Genomic DNA, 24021 nt, shown 5'->3' with positions numbered 1-24021 from the left:
GTCGAAGATCCGTTTATCAGATATGACAGATAAGTTGCAGACAAGTTTCTTAGGCTGGAGAAAAACTTCAAACTTAGGAAAGTTGGGTTATAAATTTATTAATAAATACATGAATAAATTTTGCTCAGTGGAGTGGTAGAATAAGGGGAGGGTCCACTCATTACCTAGAGGGAAAAACACATGCAGAAGTGAAAGATTCCAGCATTTTTAAGGAAGTAGGAAGTAGGTGTTTGCTATTCAGAAGGAAGCATAATTGTTTCACTTTTCCCACATTCACATAGGCCGTTTCCGCATGGGCGGAAAATGACGGCCTGGAGACGGTAAAAACGCCGTCTCCGAACGCTGCGATGCGCACCGATTGCTTTTAGCTGCAGCGCGGCAGCAACGCCCCCGCGCTGCCCAGCTGGCCCGCAGCCGGCGTATTCCGAGAACGCTAAGAAGCGTTCTTTTCGGAACTCGTTGCTTAGCCGTTAAACGCTGCCGAGCTGACGGCAGCAGCTTCCGCGGCGCCCGCACGACCCGGCACTCACCTTGTCCCTGGGCCTCCGGCGCGTTGCCGAGGCCACCAGGGACATGCACTTCACCCTCCGCCCGGCGCCGAGGCAGGCGCGCAGGGCCAGGGGGGGCGTGTCCCCAGACCTCGGCGATACACTGGAGGCAAATTCCAGTAAATCTTGTTTTGCGGGCGCCGGCTGCCCGCCTCTTCCCAGGACCGTCCGTGCGGACGGTCCCAGCGTCTTCGGGTCGGCGTGAGAAGCGCCGACCCAGCCGTTTCCGTTGCCATGCGGAAACGGCCATAGTAAAAGTTCTGTGCTCGAGCATTACCCCATATGTCCCTACTCGACCTCTGCGTTTGGCAGAGGCCAATTTGCTGGTGGTTCCCGGCCCCTCAACGATGCGGCTGGCGTCCACTCGGGCCAGGGCCTTTATGACCCTGGCCCCTGCCTGGTGGAACACTCTTCCTTCAGCTGTCTGGGCCCTGCGGGATCTTGGTGAATTCTGCAGGGCCTGTAAGACTGAGTTGTTCCACCTGGCTTTTGGAGTGACCGGCAGCTGATTGGAATGCCCCCTCTTATCCTCCTTACACCTGGGGTCCCTTTAACATCAATGGGACCCACCATTCCCCCCTCCTTTCTTGGGAGGATTTTATCGCTGGTCACCACTTTATTGTACTGACCGCTGTATTTTAATGGGGTTTTTAGTTTATAGTTAATGGAGCCTGTGTTATTTATTCTATCCTGTATTTGTTTATTTGCTCCATCTGTTCTGGCTGTATATGCTGTGAAGTTATGTTGTGCACCACCCAGAGCCCTCTGGGGATAGGGTGGTATATAAAACCAAATAATAAATAAATAAGTAAATAACAAACACCCCTTTTATTCTGTTTCTGCTGGTTAAGATGTTCTCAAGTCCTTCACTCTGCCCATTTTAACTCCTACCAAATTTAGCTGAGGCTCACGCCAGCATCTTCTACAAAGCATATTCTGTCTCCACTAGCTGCAACTTCTCTGTTTGCAGTGCTGGGGTAGGGGTAAAATACTGCGATGTGGGGGAGGGGGGCAAGCCTTGTGCATAAAGCAATATGGGGATTCACGCAAGATCTCAATTCTCTATCAGTGCCGCTTTCCGCTTCTTGTTGGTGTGGAATAGCATCTTATAAGAGAGTTCAATAAAGGCTTCCAAAATTTTGAAAGCGAATTCAGAGTACATGTAGTTTCTGACAGCATGACAAGTCCTGTTCAAGCAGCTTCCCAAATAACTATTTTCCATGCCAGTCTGAAAACTGCTCCTTCTGTCGCTTCCTTTATCCAGTTTCCATTTCTAGCAGTCTCCTTCCTTGATTGTTGTGGGCTTTCTGGGCTGTGTGGCTATAGTCTGGCAGTTTTTGCTTCCATCATTTTGCCCGCATTTATTTTCACAGAAGGAAACACATCTTACCATGACATGCCTCTGAAGTTGCCAGTCATAGATGTGGCCGAAATTTTAGGAGCAAAAACTACCAGACCGCAGCCACACAGCCCAGAAAACCCACAACAGCCAGTTGATTCTGGCTGTGGAAACCTTTGACAACACAGTCTCCTTCCCATTCCCCATTTCATTTGAGGCAGCCCTCCAATGGGAGGCGCAAGTAGTCTTTCAGGGAAGAGGGAAGCTTCAGTTCAGCAACGCCCAGGTGGCACCGCACCCCCAACTGCTTCCGAATGGCACAGCGGGTCAGATGTTGCAGCAGGCGAGGCTGGTTCACCAGCCGGAGGACTGAGTTGTAGAATCGCTGGTGCTTCTGTCAACAAAAAGAAAAATCAAGTAAGAACTTGTACCCTCCTATCAAGAAAGCAAGTCTATGAAGAGGCATCTCAGACACATTCATGAACAGAGTGGCATGCCAAACTTTTGAGGGGTGCCTGGAGACCTCTGGAAATCAGTTCCCTCCAGAGAAAATGGCTCTAAGGCATTATATTCTATGAAGTCCGTCCCCTCCCCAGTCTTGAGGAATTTCCCAACCTACCTCTAGGCCATGGTGGGACAGTGAACTCCATGGGACTAGTTCTGTCATGGACCACCTCAGGTTAATATCAGAAAATGAGTCCCGGTTGGAGGAGCAGAATGTGCCCCCAAACCCCACTGAATTAAAAGGTAAAAGATATAGGTTTATTAAGGAACTATGTTCAGAATAAGAAAGAGGGAAAGATAGCATGCTGCTACCTTGCTAGCTAAAGAGAGAGTGTTATATTGTTCACTTCCAAGAAGAAGCAAGATATTAGACCTGAGAGTATCAATCTAAGGACAGACAAGTGGTGACACAAAAAGACAGAGGAATCACTAACCTTACAGCCTATCTAGCTAACCATTTACCCGCTCCCTGCTGGGTCTTCTTCTCAGTTCCTTGGCCTACTAGACATTGCTACTTCCAACAGAAACAACCTCAACCATGGAGGCTCTAGCACAGACCTGCCTGTGGCCACTCACCACATTCTTCTCTAGAACCTCTGGAACAGAGAGACCAAAGAGCTAGGGAAAGGTCAGAAACAGGTGCAGGACAGCACACCAGGACAGACCAAGAAGTCACTATAGGATTTGGGCCTTGTACTCCTCATGAATAGAGGAGCTGGCTCAGGTTGTGAGATAAGCCTAGTGCTGAACCCAGCATCACCTGTAGGGATATTCCCTATATTGCCCCACTGTGAGGCAAGAGTCAGTCAACTCGTCAACATACTACCAAGCTGCTTGCATGTGCAATACCAATATTGGGGAAATACCTGGAGAATTTGGGGGAAGAGCCTGAGGAGGGCAGGATTTGGGGAAAGGAAGAACATCAGTGGAGGATAATGCTCTAGAGTCTGCCTTCTGAAGCAACCATTTTGTCTAGACAAACAGATCTCTGCTGCCTGGAGATCAGTTGTGTGGAGATGGGCCAGAATGTGTATAAATTGTATTTAATCAAGAAATATGGAAAATCCAAATGAACCAAAGAAGCTAAGAATCAAAATGGGAGCTTCTGTGTAAATGACCAAAAGCCTGCATTTTTGCAATAGGTCAAAAAGGCATGTTACCAGCTTGCTAGTGATTATGCAGGCAAGCAAGATAACATCTTTAGTATCTTGTAACTGCAGGTTACTACATGACAAAAGACAAGTGCATTTTATAACTTTGGTTTTTGGGTTAGCTAAATGAATGTGATTAGTTAAATTACAAAGTGTTTTTCTATATAGTTAAATGAACACAGAGAAATGATAATGAGAAATTCACATGTATTTGTATTTCACTATAATTCTATTGTGTTAGAATCAGTGTATGTAAAATCTGTTAGAATTATGTTTTAACATTTCATGCTGGGAGAAGGAAGTTTTATGATCCTAAAGAATCCTGCATAGCCTAAGGACATCTCTCCCTCTGGGAGAAACTTAGCAAAACGGGTTTTTCTTGGAGACCGCAAGCTAGCTTTATGGCAGCCCCTTTGCATATGCAGGGAGGACCACAAGCTAACAGCATGCAGCGTTTGAATTACAGAAGGAATGTAATACGTAGAATTGTGACCAGGAGACAGTTCTGCCCAATGGGGTTTGAACATACATGCTTGTAGCACGTGAAAGGGGTATGAATTAATACGTGGAATGTAAGGGGATGAACTATGTGACGTCTGTATTCTGTAACTATAAAGACTGGGGTCTTTCGTATAGAGGGTGTGCCTCTTTCGAGAGCCACCCGGGAGGGGTAACCTTTTGTAACCTTCTAAATTCTGTGTCTCTCAATTGAGAGCACCGGGGCGTGTCTCTCCCTCGGGAGAGTTCACATTCTGTAAACTTATCTAAATTCTGCTAAGTAAAAACTGTCTGTTTGTTTCTAATGTCAGATGTCTTTTGCTTTTATTCATAATTTTAAGTTTTTCTTAAACTAATTCAGCTGTGTAGGACCAGAAACGCGGTCCTGGCCCCACAGTTGTAATATCAGGAGACCTCCAGCCACAACCTGGAAGTTGGCAATCCTAATTACCAACCTTCTGACCCTTGTTGCCTGCACCCCAGACTGGCTTCCGGATCTTCCCTCTGGACTAACTGCCCGACCCTAGACTTGACTTCAGACTGTCACTCTAGGACACGATTGCTGAATGTGATCCATTCACTGGGGAACTCTGTGGTTGAAGTTGCCCAGGGCTTTGCCCCAGCCTGGTGAGCAGGACAGGTTCTCAACTTTTTCCAGATTTACTTGGTACAGTGACCCAGATAAAAAAAAGAAGAACACATGCAAGGCACTATTGAAGCCTGAAATTTATTTTTACAGACCTGACCCACCCACTTTTCTGTTGAGATTAGGGTTGACAGCTCTGAGATGGGAAATACCTGGAGATGTTGGGGGTGGAGCCTGAGGTGGGTGGGGTTTGAAGGGATAAAATATAATCAAGGAGGGCTTATGGCTGGGGAGGCTGCAGGTGGAGTGAGTTTCCCTCTCTTTTGCTATGTGTGCCTTACTTATGGCTGCACTGCTGTGCTTTGCCACAGGGCAGGGTAGCTGGAAGGGCTGGTAACAGCTTCAGCACAGGAGTGGAAGGCAGAAATGCCCAAGGCCCTAGCAAAGCACAGCAACATGGCCACAGGCAAGCGTGTGCACAGCTGGAGACATTCAGGGAGTGTTTCTAGCCTGTTTTTGGAGGCAGTGGGCAAGGCCTGTGTGTGGGCATCAGCTGAGCCAATGGCTGCACTCAGCTCTGCTGGTTCTTCCCAACCAAGTGCAGACATTGGCTGAAATAAACTCTTAATTTTTAAACTGTTATTACAACTATTTCTATACCTTTTAACCCTGTAAACATATGAAATCATACATTTCTGGCAGAGCTGATAGCTGTTTGATGGATTTATCTTTGCTGTAAATAGGTTTAGAAAGATAAATTAAAAATATGTTTTTTAATTTTGGCCTTTCGACATGCTAGAAATGTATCTTCCACAATAATGCAGAAAAGTTGGTATTTTTAACTGTATATTTTAATAGTCTGGTCTAGCTGTGTACATGCAGAACTGCGAGGCTGGGAGTGCCTTCATTCTTTGCAGTTCTCAGAGAGCCCATTAGCTGCTTTATTAAAAACCGTTAATTCCTTCAGAGACTTGTGGTATTGGGGGAATTTTAATCTATAACAATGATAAAAACGTGTGTGTGGTATTTGTTAATGCCTTGTGGCTCCCAAATATCTGAAATTTATTCTGTGTGGCTTTTACATTTGGAAGGTGGCTTTTACATGGAGCCACCTTCCAAAGTAGCCATTTTCTCCAGGTGAACTGATCTCTGTTGTCTGGAGACAGGGGTATCCCATGTCACTGGGCACACACCATTTTGTCACGTGGGGGGTGCTGGGTGCCGGCTGAGTCCTCAGCGCCCGGTGACTTTCCCCATGCTGTAGCACTGCTCGCTGGCTGAGGAGGGCAGGAGCCGGCCTGCCACCATGGCGCCCACCCGAGCCACCCGCTGCCAAGCCCGCCCACCCGGCCCCTGTGCAGGCCAACTCCTGCTCTCCCCAGGCTGCCTACCACCTAGCCCTGCCCTCCCTGCTGGCTGTCGTAAGTGGGCTGCACGGAGGAGCCAGGCAGGGTTTCACAGGGAGCCGGGCAGGAGGGGATTCTGGGAACCGGTCATGCTCTGGGCACCATTTTCACTCAGTACGCCTCTGCCTGGACATCAGTTGTAATCTCAGGAGATCTCCAGCTACTACTTGGAGGTTGGCAACCATATCTGGGAGCCAAGAGCCACACATTGGGAACTGTGGGAACGGATCAGAATGTCTATAAATTTGTATTTGATTAAGTTGCATGAACCAAAGATGCTAAGAATCAAAATGGAGTTTCTCTATAGTGACCAGCTGAAGCCTGCATTTTTGCAGCAGGTCAAAAAGGCATGTTAGAAGCTTGTCAGTGATTATGCAGGCAAGCAAAGATAAACATCTTTAAGATCTTGTCACTAAAGGCCAACGTGACAACAGACATATACATTTTATAACTTTGTTTTGTTAGAACTAGCTATAGAATGTGATTAATTAAATTAAAAAGTGTTTTTCTATATATTGTTAAATGAACACAGAAATGATAATGAGAGATTCACATTTATTTGTATTTCACTATAATTCTATTGTATTGGAATCGAAAGGAATAATTGATAGAACCAATGTTTGTATAATCTGTTAAAAAGGTAAAATCATTTTAAAATGGAAAAGGGAAGTTTTATGATCTCAAGGAATGTCAAGCCTGCATTGCCTGAAGAGGTATCTCTCTCTTCAGGAGCAAACTTAGAAAAACAAGTTATTCTTGAAGGCAGAAGTTAGTTTTATTGCAGCCCTTTGCATATGGGCAGACAGAGAGGGCCACAAGCTAAGAGCATGCAGCGTTTGAATAACAGAAGCATTTGTAACACGTAGAATAGAGGCTGTCTTAATGTGACAAGGAGACAGATCTATCCAATGGGATTTTAAGGTTCATGCTTATAGCACGTGAAAGAGGTATGGATTATGTACGTGAGTAAGGGGATGAACTGTATGACGTCTGTATTTTTGTATCTATAAAGACTAAGGTCCTTCCTATGGTGGGCATGCCTCTCTGTTGAGAGCACCCGGAAGGGGCCACCTTCTGTCAGAGATATTATGTTCTTACCTAAATTCTGCTAAGTAAAAACTGTCTGTTTGTTTCTGATGTCAGATGTCTTTTGCTTTTTTTCTCTAACCTATCTTTCTCAAAACAGCTGAGCAGGCCGGACTTGAGTTCTGGCCTCACAGAACTGTTGTCCTTTGGGACACAGTTGGAAAGTGGCCCTGTCTGAAATGTGAGAGATTGCAAAATGTTGCTTTTACACAAAGAAGGTATTATTAAGTGTTTTCCTAAAATGTAAGACTATAGTAAGTATCTTCACAGATAAACATATTTTAGTGCACAAATACAGGCATTATTTAGAAGTCACAAAGAATATAGCCTTCACAGAAAATACAAAGGTTGTTGAACACTGAGTATAATTTAGCTTTATAAAAGTGTATGTAGAGTTCATATAAAGTTCACTTTAAAGATGTTAGAAGTCCAGTTGACTCCGAGGTTATTATGTCTCCTCTTTTGAAGTCCGTCAAGAAGGGAGCATAGTGACCTTGACAGCAGATAGAAGTCTTAAAGTTTGTTGGCTAATTGGGATAAAGCGCACCTGCTCTGAGATCATATCCCACCTGAACGATACTAATTGGAACAGAAGGAGAGATTAATGGCTTGACTGTCATATCTCCTTCTTTGAAGTCTGTTAGTAGAAAAAGGGAGTGTAATGATAACGTGTGCTTGCCAGTATACTTGCTCTAATGAGCTGGCAGGAAAAAGGATTTAAGAGTTTAGTAGGGGAAAGTTCATAATACATTTTTATGTTTAAAATGCTTCTATACTGTAACTAAGTAATGGAACTTAAAGAATATATGTATTTTGAGTGTGCTTTATGAGAATCTTTGTATAATTCCTTAATGTGGCAAAAGGAAATGTCTTTTTCTCAGTTCATAAGGCAGTTTGCTCCTTTAGAGAGGGCCCTAGATGCTAGCTGGCCCGCAGAAACTCTATTGAGAAATCCGATTAAGCCTTTTAGACCGATAGCTACCAGTTTAATCCAATATTTTGACTTAAATCTTATAAAGAAACATTTCAAGATGCTGCTGAAGCCCGGATTCAATAGTTATAGGAAGGTGGGACAGGATCCAAGTTTCAATTAGTAGGCCTGGGTCCTTGTGTCAAGAGAGGCACCTGCTGATAAGCAACCCTTGGATGAACCTACAATGTCCTAACAGAAAGAAAATATATCATGAAGATACTGACAGGGTTGACACTAATTGCAGGAACTGACCATATAAAGAAATATTAATTGGAGGAGATGCCACCTGGTATATGACATAATATGTCCAGATGAATTGTAATAGGCTAAGCCCTCTTATCTCCTGCCAATGGAGACGAGAGGGAGGGATTGGGTGGTCCTAAAATGGAAATATAAGCTGCTGCACAGCCAGGGAACTGTGTGTCTCTCTCTGAGAGGGCACCCGGGCTTGCAAGACCGAGAACCAATAAAAGCTTTGTTACCTGCTTCACCAACTTTGTCCAGATTGTTTCTTACAGAAATGACATCCTAGCTTTGTGATCAAAAATAGTGTAACAGAATTTCTAAAGTTAGAACATTTTCTTGATATATTACAACAGCTGCAAGGTTGGTATTTCCTAAATTTTGAAACAGAAAAGAATACCAGCACATAAAGCTTTTTTGAGGGGTTGATAAAATTAAGAAATTTTATTTACTTTAAAAATTATCACCATTACTAAAAGTTTAAGATTTTACAGATATTGATCTTCTCTGGTCATATACATTGAGCTGGCCCTTATGTGCCACTCTATTCTGCATTGGTCACACTTCACTGGAATCCTGTGTCCAGTTCTCGGCACCACAATTCAAAGAGGATTTTGACAAGCTGGAATGGGTCCAAAGGAGGGCGACCAAAATGGTAAAAGGTCTGGAATCCATGCCCTACAAGGAGAGACTTTGAGAGCTGGGTATGTTTAGTCTGGAGGAGAGAAGGTTAAGGAGTGACATGATAGCCATTTTTAAATATTTGAAGGGATGTCATGTTGAAGCGGGAGCAAGCTTGTTTTTTGCTGCTCCAGAGATTAGGATCAGGAGTAATGGATTCAAGGTACAAGAGGTTCCAGGTAAACTTTAGGGAGAACTTCCTGACAGTAAGCGCTGTTCAATAGTAGAATATGCTGCCTTGAAGGTAGTGGAATCTCCTTCTTTTGACGTTTTTAAACAGGCTGGACAGGAGTCAGGAGTTGCTTTGATTTCGTATTCCTGCATGGCAGGGCATTGGATTTGATGGCCCCTGTGGTCTCTTCCAACACAATGATTCTATGATTTATAGTACTTATAAATAAATTTAAAATAGAAATAAAAAGGATAATTGACGTCAGCCACAATGGAAGACACAGGTATCTTCTCCATATGCTAGGCTTGATTATTAATAAATTAAACATGTAGAACGTTTCTCCTGCGTTCTCAACTGTGCCAGCAACATGCCCACCAGTAGTAGCTGATTGCAAGCAGATGTCCTTTATTTCCCACATTTTTGCTATAAATACTGTATGGGAGCTGTCATCTAGCCAGACAAAATGGCAAGACCCAAACTTATTAAAAAATGGGAGGGGAGGGGAGAACTGAAGTGGAAAGACTTACCTGCCATAATTCAGGGGGGACAGCTCCCACCCAGGAGTCACAGGACGGGATTCGATCATAGGAATTCAAAACAACTTCCATAACCTCAGGCGACAAAGCGCAAAACTTCAGCATCTAGGGCCAAAATGCCGAGGAAAGAGATCATGTGTGTGTCTCAGAGGAAAAGAACGTGAAAATCCTCAAAATGAATCCCATGCTAAGCCCGCTTGAAATGTTTAACCATTGGCCACACAGCCCGGAAAACCCACGACCGCTGGATTCAACCCTGAATATCATGTTTTGGAGCACGGAGAACATGCAACTCTGAACATCTTGTATATATCATTTAAGGATGACATTCTGAAGACCACATAGCAGTGGGGGAACTACATGGCTAGATTTGGGAACTACTTAACCAACGTGGGCAGTGCCGGATGGTTTCTCAAAAGCGGGGGAGGTTTTCATATGGGGCCTTATCCCATTTCTGCCTGTATGGCCGCGTTTCTGAGTACAGTTGCATTATTTTGCTTTCATTTAGAATCTTTACTGTCAGACTGGTTTATTTAATGGATGAGTTTTACCAGCTTTGGCTGTTTTGTTCCCTTTGTTGTAGTGTTCTTGTAATTCCTCTATCCCACCCTCACGGAATTATTCTGTTTCATTAAGAATCTTGGCTGTTAGGCTGAATTGTTTTTATCACATTTTGTACTCTGCTTGCTGAGTAATGAAATAGTTGGTTGTTGTGGGTTTTCCGGGCTGTGTGGCCGCGATCTAGTAGGTCTTGTTCCTTTTGCCTGCATCTGTGGCTGGCATCTTCAGAGGTGTATCACAGAGGGAAGTCTGTTTCACACTGTGTCCAGTGATAAGGGAATGTTTTAGTGGGGTATATATTGTCCATGTCCCAGGGTGGGGAACCAATCAGTAAATGTTTGGGTGGAACTTGCTATGCAAAGGTGTGGTTGATAGTATTGTATTGCAGGTGGGGTTTTCCAGTCCAAGGAGTGATTCACATTTGCATTCCCTGCAGCAGCAACAGACTTAGTAAATGCAAACCCTATGTCTGGGTGGAGTCCATTGTCCATGAACCCAGCATGCCCTCGGCCTTTGATTCTGGTGTTTTTAATTACTGGTAGCCAAGTTTTATTAATTCTCAGAATTTCTTTATTTCTGCAGGAGTCTATCGCATACCCTGCAGCTGTGGCAAGGTCTATGCTGAAACTACAAAACGCAGCATTCAGACATGTATTAAGGAGCACAAAAGACACTGTCGGCTTAACCATCCTGAAAAATCTGCAGTAGCAGAACATGCTCGAAACAAAACTGGACATGACATTCTATTTGAAAACATTGAAATTCTGGGCAACTCGGAAGGTTACTATGTCAGACTACACAGGGAGGCTACTGAAATCTATAAACACCAAGAAAACTTCAGCAAGAAGGAAGAGACTCTGAGAATTAACAAAACTTGGCTACCAGTAATTATTTGTATCATCAATAAACTTTAGTTGGGCAACATCCTCCTCTTGTCCAATACCAACCCTGTTCCCAGCCACATGGTTGCAAAATATTATGGTCCAGCAATTTTTCTGTATACCTTGCACATAAATGTACCACAGCTGTACGGCACCTCATCAAATGTCTGTCCCATCAAATTAGTACTGCTTTTAGAACAGGTAACAATCCCACCAGACTTCCTCCAATACTTATGGAACGTTGCTTTGTTTGTTTGGATATTGTTCCAAACGTGCATCCTTCCCCACCTAAGGTTGTCAGCTCCAAGCTGGGAAATACATGGAGATTTTGGGAGTGGATCCTGACAAGTACAGGGTTTTGCAAGGGGAAGGACTTCAAAGGGTTATAATGCCATAGAGTCCACCCTCTAAAGTGGTGGTTTTCTCCTGGAGAAGTGATCTGACACTTGGAGAATAGTTGTAATCCCAGGGGATCTCAGCTACCACCTGGTGGTTGGCAGCCCTGTTCTCCACCTTATCCACTGTGCGGACGTGATGCCTTTTTCATGAACGCCCCCCCCTTCCTCTTGAATGATATGCACAAAATCCTATTCAACTAGTGATCCCCCATGAGGTGGTGGCACTTCAGATACCAAAGTGAGGCTCCTGCTCTTACCTTGGGATTGATAGGTGCTGCCCCATGGTCGAGCAGAGCTGCTATGACTTTCTCAGGCTCCCCTTCCAGGTAATCTTCCACTGCTTGGAGGGCACAATTCACAGGTGTGTATCCAGCGCAGTTGCTCACGTTGACCTCCGCCCCATGCTGCAGCAACAGCTTCACAATGCGGATGTGGCAGTTGCTGCAAGCATTGTGCAGCGGCGTGTGGTTCTTCCGGCCGGCAGTCTGGGCATCAGCTCCGGCATCCAGCAACCGCTTCACTACCCGGTAGTAGCGGCCAGCATCCTCGGGTCTGTCTGCGCCAGCGCACGCTGCATTCAGGGCAGTCTCCCCCTCTCGGTTTCGATGAGCAATATTAGCCCCGTAGCAGAGGTAGAGCTTCATGTGGTCATCTAGGCCGTGTTTAGCAGCCACATGTAATGGGGAAGCACGATGGTCTCTTGTGTTCTGGTTCACCAGGGCCCCATACTCCAGGAGCAGCTGAGCACACCTAGAAGGCACATAGAGAGCAGCATGGAATTTAGCAGCCATCACATACGACCTATTCTTAGTTTCGTTTAATAACAGAAAGGGCAAGGGGAGAAGGCAAGTTACTGTCAGGACCCCTGGTCTGATCAAGAAAAGAACTTCCGTGCGAGCAAAAGTCTTTATTTAGTAACAGCAGTTCAGGGAAATATACTGCATTAGACAGGTATTGACAGAATTAAGAAACCTCACCAAAAACCCTTTCAAATAAGAAAGAGGACTCGCCACTCTACCCCAAGCCACACCTATCCCAGAGAAACCCGACTCTTCCCTCTCACTGGTTCTGGTGGTTTTTCCAGGCTGTGTGGCCGTGGTCTGGTGGAAACCATGGTCACACAGCCCGGAAAACCCATCAGAACCAGTTGAATCCGGCCGTGAAAGCCTTCGAGAATACATCTTCCCTCTCAGCTGAGTGACCTTGGGCTAGTAACACAAACTATCATACCCACCTCCCGCCAGGAGGGGAACTATGGTCAGGTCTGGTATAACTGGGCATGGCAGTTCCTTGTCTTCCCAGTCACAGGAATATAGTTGTGTTCCTGGCAAAAGGCTGTAGTATTAATTGGGTGCTCTGCAACACCAGCTGTTTCCACTCCTGTCTCATTTTCCTCTGGCCATCTTTTTATTAAGGCTGTAGTCTCCATCCCATGTGACAGCAAGCCATGTGGCAGGAGAGTCAAGTGACAGGAAGAGGGGACATACAGTCCAGACCTCTTGACGCTTATCTACGCAGAGATTCCTGTTTGCAGGAAAATTAAGGGAGCCCTAGACTCAGCAGGTCAGCCCAAGTCTTCTGCCTTTCAAATGATTCTGTAGGCCAGGAGTCCCCAGCATGGTGACTGTGCTCCCCATGATGCCGACACCTTTCCTATCAAGTGTTTTTAGAAAGTGGGTGGGGCTCTTGTCCAGCAAGTCACATGTCACCAGATTTGCTAGCTGCACAGATTTTTTTTAAAAAATGTTGCTTTGGCAATAGTTCAATAAAGATGTGAAGTCATAGAGACAGTCTGAAATTTCCTAGGGGGTTACTGATCTCTGTATTCTGGAGATCAGATGTTAATCTGGGAGAACTTCAGGTTCTTCCTTGAGATTAGTAAGCCTAAAGACTAGTAGAAATAGTATTATGCTAATAAGAAGAAACAGTACTAATTTGATTTGCATACTGGCTGTTGGTTTTTCAGGCTGTGTGGCCTTGTAGTTTTTGCAATAAAATTGAAACCACCAGGAATACTATGACATTCCTCTGAAGATGCCAGTCATATATGTGGGTGAAACACTGGGAGCAAAAACTACCAGATTATGGCCATACAGCCTGGAAAACCCACAACAGCCAGTTGAGTCTAGCCATGAAAGCCTTCAACACAGTGATGAAGGGAGAGGAAACTGCACCCGGAAGATGAATTGCCCGCACGCCCCCTCCCGGCCCCTCCCTGTGTAACCCCCATGCCCAGAATGGGTTGGCCCAGAATGGGTTGACCCAGTAAGGGGTGGAGACTCGGAGCAGCAGAGAGGCTGAAAGAGCTCTTTTGCAGAAGAACAAGGCTACCAGACTCGGACCTTGATTTCTATAAGCCCTTAACACCTTGTTAAGGGTTTCTTTTGTGGTTGTAATGGGTGAGAGTTCTCCTGGAGACCTTCATCATGTTGCAACCTGTTCATCAAGCCCTTGGAGTCTTCAGGAGCCAGCCAACTTGCAAAGAAGATTTGGACTTGGCAATATCAGTAGACTGTAAATAGAAGGACTTGAAATGCAACCTGAACAGGACCTTGAATTGTAACGTTAAATGTTGATGTTTTAAAAGTGTTAATTGTAAAGAAAAGTAAACCATTTTGTTGTTTAAAAATTGTTGTTGCAACTCATTCCAAGTACTGCCCCACAGAACCCACAAGCTGAGGTTACAAATGGCGCCCAACGTGGGGCTTGGAAGTGAGATTGCAAATATAAATTGCTTGCAATGGAAGTGTGCAGCAAGTTGGGGTTTGATCCCCATATAACTGTTTTGTTATGTGATGTAAGTTCAAGAGATGTTGCTATGTGAATTTGAAGCACATGATTCTGTTTGGCAGTTGCATGAAGGAGGGGATTCCAGTTGCAACCCCCCATCCCTTCTGCAAACTAATTGGCTGAATAGCAACATTTGCTGGAAAGTTTTGCAAACTTCCAGTGCAGCTAAGTTTGGAACAGTTGGAAATCCTTGCAAGGGAAAGACAATGTTCTGCATTCAGATGCACCAAATGTGGTTCCTCCAAGTACAGGAATCTCTGGGGAAATCATTGTGCAATGATTTCAAAAGTTGCATTGCAATTACTGTCGGGACGACAGAATTTTAGTGGGGGAGAATGTAACCCCCATGCCCAGAATGGGTTGGCCCAGAATGGGTTGACCCAGTAAGGGGTGGAGACTCGGAGCAGCAGAGAGGCTGAAAGAGCTCTTTTGCAGAAGAACAAGGCTACCAGACTCGGACCTTGATTTCTATAAGCCCTTAACACCTTGTTAAGGGTTTCTTTTGTGGTTGTAATGGGTGAGAGTTCTCCTGGAGACCTTCATCGTAATGGTGCAATCCTGTTCTGGTCAAGCCCTTGGAGTCTTCAGGAGCCAGCCAACTTGCAAAGAAGATTTGGACTTGGCAATATCAGTAGACTGTAAATAGAAGGACTTGAAATGCAACCTGAACAGGACCTTGAATTGTAACGTTAAATGTTGATGTTTTAAAAGTGTTAATTGTAAAGAAAAGTAAACCATTTTGTTGTTTAAAAATTGTTGTTGCAACTCATTCCAAGTACTGCCCCACAGAACCCACAAGCTGAGGTTACACCTGCACCACCCCGGCCCCCCGACATGTGACTGCAATGGTGGTGCCAGGAGCGAGACGCCCCGGATGTCCCCATTGCAGCTCTGCCTCTGCTTCAACAATATATTGATTTGCAAAATTTATACTGGTCACATAATTCCATTGCTTTTATGTGGAATTTTTATTTTATTTTTTACCCCCATGTACATATGGTTTTCACATAATTTATTTAGAAAGCACTCATGTAAGGAGACTCTCATGTAAGGAGACTCAAAGGGGCTTACAAACTCCTTTCCCTTCCCCCCTCACAACAAACACCCTGTGAGGTAGGTGGGGCTGAGAGAGTCCTGAGAGAACTGTGACTAGCCCAAGGTCACCCAGCTGGCATGTGTTGGAGTGCACAAGCGAATCTAGTTCACCAGATAAGCTTTCCCAGCTCAAGTGGCAGAGCGGGGAATCAAACCCGGTTCTCCAGATTAGAATGCACCTGCTCTTAACCATTACACCACGCTGAGAGCAACAATAAACGTTTCGCTAAGATGCACTACTGCGAACTTTCCACTTTAATCTCCCTTCAAACCAAGATGCCATTTCCTCCTATACCCCCCACTCTCCCGCCCCCGAAAAACTTCCCCGACATACGGCAAACTCTCTTGAGTGGAGCACAAATGCAGTGGAGCCAGGCCTTCCTCTGAAAGGATGTTCACATTGGCACCATAGCCAAGGAGCAGGCGGGTACATTCTGCCCGGTGGTTGGCACAGCTCTCATGAAGAGCGGCTCGCCCACCAACCACAGCATCCACCTGGGCCCCCTGCAGCAGCAGATGTTTCACGCAGTCCCGGTAACCCCTAGCAGCTGTGATACTCAGTGGAGAGGTCTGTTTCTTCTGCGGTGTCAATACCCACAGCCCTGCAGAATCGAAGAAGGGGAAGATAGGAAAAGAGCCAAAATTAGGAAAGCAAGTATGGGCCACTCCTCCAGATGCTGCACAATAAATAGTTAAATCTGAAGCAAATAATCCAGCCAGGAACAAAACCAGCTCTGTCTAGAGTTGCCAACTTTCCCAGTGTTATTCAAGCAAGCAGCAGAAGTTCCATTCTCCGTGTTCTCTTCTTCCAGATTTCTTCGTTAAATCCGGCTTCTCTCCTCCAGGTCTCAAACATTGTCCATATCTTCATAATATCTCTTGATTTCTCTTGCCATAGCATATTTTTGCCATCATCTCAAAATTTTCTAGCTGTATTTGTTCCCATACATATTCCAACCATTTTGAGATTGTCCATTTCTTATTATCTTTCCAGCCCAATGCTATCACTGCATGTGCAGCTCTAATCATAATTTTATACATTGGTCCCAGAGTTCTATTTACCCTTTTATCATCTATTATTCCTACCATTAATAAATCATTATTTATATCAATTTTCACTTTTACTAATTGTTCTATATACTTCAGAATTTTCCCCAAAAACTTTTTTACCACTGTACATTCTATCCACATATGGATGTAGTATGCTCCCTGTTCACCACAATGCCAACATCTTGGGCTCAGTCCCTTAATCATATAGGCTAGCTGTATTGGGGTTCTATACCATTTAAGTATTATCTTTCTTTCCAGTCCCACATATTTTTCAATCTTTATCTTATTCATCATCATCATCATCAATTTTATTGAAAGCCATAGGCCATTACAGTATTACAATATTGTTACATTACAACTTCTGAGCCAACTTGTTATTCCAACAGGTAAGAAAAAAAAGAAGAAAAAGAAAGAAAAGAAAAAAAAAGGAAAGAAAGAAAAGAAAGAAAAAAAAGAAAAAAAAGAAAGAAAAGAAAAGAAAAAAAGAGAAAAAAAAAGAAAGAAAAAGAAGTAAAAAAAGAAAAAAAAGTATCTTATTCATACTATCCATGATTCTATTTTTTCATAATCAAAGAGTTTTTCTTTCTCCCATTTTTGCTTCAACATTCTCAACATAAAATCCTTATCTTCCAACATATATTTATAAACTAATCCCAATATTTTTTCTTTTAGTATTTCATGGCTCTTCAACCATTGAATTATTATACAGTCACCTTTTATTCTAAATTAGCGGGGCTTGGCCACACGTTGCTGTGGCAATTGTCCTTCTCATCACAGTCCGCAACCCACACAGATGTCCATGCAGGTCCAATGATCCGCAGTATAGCCTTTTGGGGTGGTCAAATGGAATCCCTCTTTCCCTTTTCAATTCACATTGTTATATGGTGGTGTCTTGTTTTTTTAGTATAAGGTAACCCTTTCCATTCCACAACGGAATCCCGCTGTCCATGAGGCTGGTTGACACACACAGTCCTAGCTTAGGTAAGGCAGAACTGGGGCAAGGAGGCTGTCCCAGTCAGACAGCAGAGGCAGGGTGGTGAGGCGCTCAGATCGAGGCCAGCTCCCTGGGTTCTTAAAGGGCCATGTGCAAAAGAAGCGGAGCCAGTAGTGTTGGTTCGCCCCCACCCTGCAGATTTTCTTAGAAGAAAAAGGCAAACTCCAGCTCGCTTTTAGTAAAAGAGAGAGGTGGCGAATATGGGTGAGGAAGTGGGTAAGTGGGTGTTGGATGTGAGGGAGGGCAGAGTGAGGTGTGTGAGGATGAGCTGGATGTGTATTGTGTATTAGCAGTGGGTGAGGCACAGAGAGTGAAAGTTACTTCATGCGTTATTGGGGCGGGTTACCCCACCTGATGTCACCTCTTGGCACACGGCCAGAAGTGTGTATGTGTTTCACTTCCACTCGTATTACCTAACAATATTACCTATTTACTGTTTTCACTGCTCATCTCTACCCATCTGCGCGAACATTCTAAGGGCATCCCAAGCCCTCAGGCCACAGACAGACAGGCTGCACGAACATTCTAAGAGTGACAGTTAAATAGAGGCAGCTTCCATGGCCTGGTGCGTCAGGAAAAAGACGTTTTACCTGGCTCAGGTATGGACTTTCGGTGATTTGAAGGTCCGATTACCTGCCCGCAACAGGGAGGAACGTCATGTGAAAATTTGGGGGCGATCTGTCCAGCCGTTTCGGCGTTAGGGAGTGACTAACAAAGTCACTGTTAGCTTTATATATATATAGATTTCTTTAATCTTTCCCAAATCCCTCTTAATACCAGCTAGTTCTCTTTCCCTCCCATTTCTATTATATTTTGTAATGGTATAACCTCTCCTTCATGGACCAAATCCGCCACTTTTTGTATTCCTTTTTCCATCAGGTTTTTTATAGTTTTCCATCCTTCTTTTCCAATCACACTTGCCACTGGAGCATTGTCCAGGATGCCAGGGATCCATTTGCTTCTCCATTTTCCCCATATTTCCATATTCACTTTTCTTGGGCCTATAACTCTTTGTTTTACGTTTTTATAATCATTTGTATAAATACCATATTTGCCTATTCCTTCATTTACTTCATTTTCAAACTTTATCCATTTTTCTATATTATCTTCTTTTTTTTTATATCCATAAAACTTTTTATCTGGAATGCCTCAAAATATTCCTGTGTCTTCGGTATTCCCCATCCTAGAAGTTTATTTGGCATATATACTACTTTGTTCATTACTCTTGCATTTTTCTTATCAAACACCCATGCTTTCAGTTTCCCATCCCATTCCTCAAATTGTTTTTTAGCAATCTTCATAGGTAATGTTCTAAATAAATAAAACATTTTAGGTAATATACACATCTTTACTGCTTTAATTTTCCCCGTTATAGATAGGGTCTTTGCCTCCCATTCTTTAATCTTTTTGTATTTTTTTCCATCTATTTTCATAATTATATTTAAACATCTTTTCTATTCTATTAGAGATTATGATGCCTAGATATTTAATTTTCCTCTTCAATATTCTTTTATCAAACTGTTTTCTATATTTACACCCAATATTTCCGTTTTGTCCATATTGACGGTTAAACCTGAATATTTCTTAAAGTCTTCTAAAATTATTTTCAACTCTTTCATTGTGTCAACTGGATTAGTTGTTACCAATAACACATCATCTGCAAACATATTTTTTCTTATTTCTTCTTGGTTTATTTTATATCCTTTTATCGGATCTAAGGTGACCAGGCATCCCGCTTTTGGCGGGACGGTCCCGATTTTTTATAATTCTTCCCGCATCCCACGGCATTTTTAAAAAGTCCCGATTTTTAGGGAGCCTGCCCGTCGCTCACTTCCTGGTTCCTCCGCCCCTTCCCCCTAGAGCCGTGAGTGCCAAATCTCCCCCTCCCCCCGACATCGGTGGCTCTCAGGCCGGGTCATCAGAGGCGCCAGAAAGGGCCTCTGAGAAGGGCAGTGCGGAAGGGGAACAGAACCCCTGTGCCTTCTGGGGCGTTCCCCTCATTCCTGCACTATGCTCTCTCCACTGTATGCCAGAGGCCCAGAGCAGCAGCAGCAGGAGGAGGAGGAGGGGGGGGCTTCAAAGGAACGGGAGGTGAGCCGTTTTATCTTGTAAGCCTTTTATGGGGAGCGGGGCTGGTGAACAAAAGGAGGCTCTGCTTCGCTTCACTGTGAAGTTTCCTGGAAATCCTTTCTCCTTCTCTCAGTGCCTGCAAATTAAGGGGATGGAGCTGGCTGGCGAGGGGTTGTTGCGGTTTGTTTCACAGAGAAAGTAGTTTTATCACTTTATTTCAAGGCTAGAAATCCCTGGCTCGCCATGCTACAGCAACACAACTTCTCCCATTGAGGCTTGCTTGAGCACACGTGCAGGTCAGCAACCCTCTTGACCAGTTGCCCCTCCCGAAGCAGTGATAATTATTTTTGCAAAGAGACCTAGCAACATAAATCTACACCGGTGCCTTTTCCTGACCTAGTCCTTCCTGTATTCGTGAGGATGCATGAGCATTTCCTCCTATCATCCCAAACTCAGAGATGTGTAAATAAGAGGTGTGGGGCGGGGGGGGGGGGGGGGGGGGGGGAGGGTGAGAAAGGAAGACCCACTTTTATTTTTGTACAGTACACCAAAGTTCTTCCCAGGGTCTTGCAAAAAAAGGGGGAAAGTTGTACGTTGAATGCCTGCACCTTTCCTGGAGGGGGCGGGGGCGGGGGGGGGTTGCGGGAAGCTGCGACAGTTGCTTCTTACTCTTTGGACCCATGCCCCAAACTTTGCTCGCAGCCGGGGAAGCGCCCGTGCAAAACGTGGTTCTCTCCCGCATCCATCTCAGCTCGGCGGAGGTTAAACTTGCAGCTTGCGAGCGGTTGTGCAACAGGCAAAACGCATCTCGTTGCAGGGCAGAGTAGAGCAGCAGCCGAGCTGGTGATGCTGAAAACTTTGCAAAGGAAGGCCGAGGAGGGGAGGAGCCGCCACCGCTGCTTGTGGATGGTGGAGGTAGTTTGAACTTTGATTGTTATTAATTTCATCTTTTTAATAAAATTTTTTTTAAAAAGTTTAGCACAGAACTTTGTCATGTCGATTTGATAAGTTTGCTCTGACTCTCCCCCTCTCTTCTGTGCTTGGTCCCATACCTCTAAGTCCCCTGCGTCTCTCCCTCTCTTCAGTGTATCCTCCTCCATGGGTTATAAAAGAGGAGGGCGAGTTCCGTCTCCTTGCTGGATAGGAGATGGGAAGTGCTGGAGCCCAGTTCTGGATGAGGAGTTTGCATGCCATTACAAAATGCTACACACAACAAGCAGTACCAGTACCAAGGGGACACTTTTTAGGGATTGTGTGTGTGTGGTTCTGTAAGGAGGCGAGATGTTTAGCATATTAAAAGACCATGTTTGCTTCTGGAGTGGATTGGCTGAAATGAGTGGCTGAGGGATACTTCAATTTTTATTTTTTTAAACTGGGTCCTGCGGGGCCGGCTCCAGATCGGCCCGTTCTTCAGCCCCCCTTCCATCTCGGGCAGAGTGAGGCTATCTTGTGACATTGTTGGGCTGAATACTTCACCTCGAACCCTTGCGTGGTGAGGCGGAAGGGCTTCACCTCCGGGCGCTTCTATTGGGAGATCTGAGCCTGGGGTGGGTGGTGGGGGTAGCAAAGAGGTCTGTGAAACAGAAGCGCCTGAGTTTCCAGCCCAAGGAAGGGGTGCGGGCTATTGAGTTGAGGGCTGGGGAGTACCTAGCTCTGAGCGAGCCCCGGAGTTCACTCTCTGTCTGTGGGAGGATGGAAAAGGTGGGGGTCTACGTGGACTTTGAAGGGGGGGCAGCTCTCTTTCTACAACAGCAGCAGCATGAGCCACCTCTACACCTTTCAGGAGACTTTCCGTGAGGAGCTGCTTCCCTTTCTTAGCACCCAAAGCAGCCACCCTCTCTCTGTGTGGGATCTGGAGCTCTGAGTCCTCAGCTTAGACTGCATAGTTTAAAAATGTGCATGGATAGATATGCATGGGTATAGTTAGGCACAGAAATCTGTTTGGACATGGGGTTGTTGTTTTTTGTTTTTTGTATTCAAATAGGGGGACCTTCATTTTAGCTCTTATTGCTGACAAAAGACTTTTGAAAAACTGGAACTGACTTCATCTATACCTTGACATCAACCCTATAAAGTTCTGCTTGTGTTCAAAAGCTACTCAGACCCCAAATGATATGTTATGCAGGTGAGTGAGCCATGGCTGGATGTCCCCATAGATAAAGCAACTGTAAGGGTAGGGGTGCCAGATTTCGTTGGAGCAATAGTAACTGAGGAGGATTTAATTCCCCCCCCCCCCCCCGTCAATGGTGTCCCACTTTACCAATGTTAAAATCTGGTCACCTTATTTTATCCGTCCATTATTTCTAATTCTATCGGCCAGAAACTCCAAGCCATCGCAAACAGAGACGGAGACAGCGGACAACCTTGTTTAACCCCCCTTCTAATGTTGATTATTTCTGACAAACCCTCATTTACTCTTACCTTAGCCTTGCCATTCTTATATAATTCTTTTAATACTCCTATAAATCCGTCACCAAACCCAAAATTATGTAAAGTTTTAAAAAGATACTCATGTCCCACTGTATCAAATGCTTTATATATATCCAATTTTATCATAGCATATTTTTTATTCTTTCCATGTTCAATAACATTTAATACATTTCTTATTGGGTGGCTTATATCTCTTCCTTTTACAAACCCATATTGATCTTGTGCTATCATTTTGGAAGTATATCTCTTATTCTATTTGACAGTATTTTTGCAAATATCTTATAATCTTGATTTAATAACCTTATTGGTCTATATGAATCTACATAATTTGCGTTCTTTCGGAGCAGAGTTTTGAGCAAAGTCGTCCTTCCATAAACCAATTTATTTCCAAGAAGAGCCCCACCAAAACAACAACAACTACTACTACTACTTCTAAACCACTGCCTAAACTGCAAGTGACATCATTCTGGAGCTGGAAGGGGCCTTTGACTCCTATCCTTTCTTCTATGTGGAAAATCCAAAGCTAGGGCATCCCCAACACACCGTGCTCTCAGCCTTGAGGCCCTCCAGAGAGGGGAGAACCATTGTTGAACTGCTCTTACCATTAGGAGGCTTTTCCTGATGTTCTCCCAAAATCTGTCCTCTTCTGACTTAAACTCACTAGACTGAGTCTTGTCCTGTGGAGTAGCTCAGAATGAGAGGCTGCCATCCTTCATGGGACTGCCTTTCATATATTTAAAGCAGACGATCATATCTCCCTGCAGTCTTCTATTCTGTTGGCTAAACAGACCCAGTTCTTTCAGACTTTCCAGACAGGGCTTGTTTTACAGACCCCCAACAATCTTATTCCCCCTCCCCCTGAAACCACTCCGGTTAGCCTGCAACTTCTGTAAAGTGTGGTCCACACAGCCAGACACAATTGAAGTCAGACCAGTGCAGAATAGAGCAGAACTATTCCTTCTTGTGACATGGATATGTGTTTATTAACGTGGCCTAAAATTGCATTTGAAAGCCAGCATGATTTAATGATTAAGGTGTCGTGCTAGGACCACGGAAACCCAGGTCCAAATCCCCACTCTGCCACGGAAACTCGCTGGGTGGCATTGGAACATTCACACATTCTCAGCCTCAATCCTGGCAAGTATTTGAATGTGAGACCTCCAAGGAAGACCAGGGCAAACCACCTCTGAATGTCTTTTACCTTGAAAACCCTACAGTGGTGGCCATAGCTCAGCTGTGACTTGACGGCAATAAAAAATGCATTCCCATTTTTTGCATCTGTCCACATGCTGCTGACTCGTGTTCCTCTGGTAATCAACTGCAAGGCCAAAACCCTGCTAACAAGGGCCACAACCAAGCCAGAACGGACAGAATTAAGCAAAGTGACACAGGCCACGTTCCTTCCACTCTGGGCCCTTCATCTTCTTACCTAGCTCTGCTGACCACACCAGCTCCTCATTGGTTGTCTCCACAATCATGTTGGCCGTTGTTTCATCCTTAAAGATGCTTTGGACTCCTGGCAAATCTCCCGTGTAGAGGGCATTGTGAACGGCAGGATCTCGGCAATATTGAGTACGCCGAGCCGGCTTGGGGAGCAGAAGGGGGCTCCTAGAGGCCAGCTGGTACCTCCGGCTTGCGTATTGCCGAGATGCCGCTCGCTGCCGATCTTCCCATTCCAGCATTTCCCGTTGCAAACGGAGGGAGCGCAGAGTGGAAGAGGTGAACACAAATGTTTCCTTCGACATGCTTCTGAATAAGAAAGCAGCCTGGATTTCTCCACTAAGTCAGCTGCCCTAAACTGTAACCAGTTTAGGAGGGAAAGTGCCTCCTATCAAGTGAGATTTTAAAAAATAGAACGCCCTCACAAAGACACATGTGAGCTGATTCAGGAGAACCTGGCCTTGCCTAGGCTATAAATAGTAGGGAATATTTTTATCTAGCAGCAAAAATATACCGTGTATCTGCAGTGTCATCTTCCCTCTGGATTTCAGGCCATTTTAACATGTTGGTGGGTCAGTGAGAGAAAACA

At 44.7% G+C, this 24021-nt stretch overlaps 1 protein-coding gene across 2 annotated transcripts; it reads right to left on the bottom strand.

Annotated features, from left to right (window-relative positions):
• Positions 1-936: 936 nt before the first annotated feature.
• Positions 937-23785, bottom strand: ASB16 (ankyrin repeat and SOCS box containing 16). 2 transcript variants are annotated; one of them, XM_048516427.1, is made up of 5 exons: positions 23422-23785; positions 15783-16050; positions 11821-12313; positions 9715-9828; positions 937-2281 (listed from the first exon to the last, which is right to left on the bottom strand). In XM_048516427.1, exons 1-5 carry the CDS (start codon positions 23735-23737, stop codon positions 2096-2098), a joined length of 1377 nt encoding a protein of 458 aa, XP_048372384.1. In that variant the 5' UTR covers positions 23738-23785; the 3' UTR covers positions 937-2095. The 2 variants fall into 2 exon arrangements, with proteins under 2 accessions (XP_048372384.1, XP_048372385.1); XM_048516428.1 differs by lacking the exon at positions 9715-9828.
• Positions 23786-24021: the final 236 nt, after the last annotated feature.

This window comes from Sphaerodactylus townsendi, linkage group LG15 (genome assembly GCF_021028975.2).
Source record: "Sphaerodactylus townsendi isolate TG3544 linkage group LG15, MPM_Stown_v2.3, whole genome shotgun sequence".
In the NCBI taxonomy this organism is placed as follows: Eukaryota; Metazoa; Chordata; class Lepidosauria; order Squamata; family Sphaerodactylidae; genus Sphaerodactylus; species Sphaerodactylus townsendi.
The sequence above is the reverse complement of the archived record's forward strand: the minus strand, read 5'-3'. Positions and strand labels throughout refer to the sequence as shown.

What these genes read in the sequence shown, in the direction of transcription:
- ASB16 (XM_048516427.1), bottom strand. Translation starts at nt 23,737, where the DNA reads ATGTCGAAGGAAACATTTGTGTTCACCTCTTCCACTCTGCGCTCCCTC. An exon ending in TCCACTCAAGAGAGTTTGCC is followed by an intron (nt 12,314 to 15,782) that starts GTATGTCGGGGA and finishes TGTGCCTTCTAG; the next exon opens with GTGTGCTCAGCTGCTCCTGG. An exon ending in TCCCCCCTGAATTATGGCAG is followed by an intron (nt 2,282 to 9,714) that starts GTAAGTCTTTCC and finishes TTTTGTTGACAG; the next exon opens with AAGCACCAGCGATTCTACAA.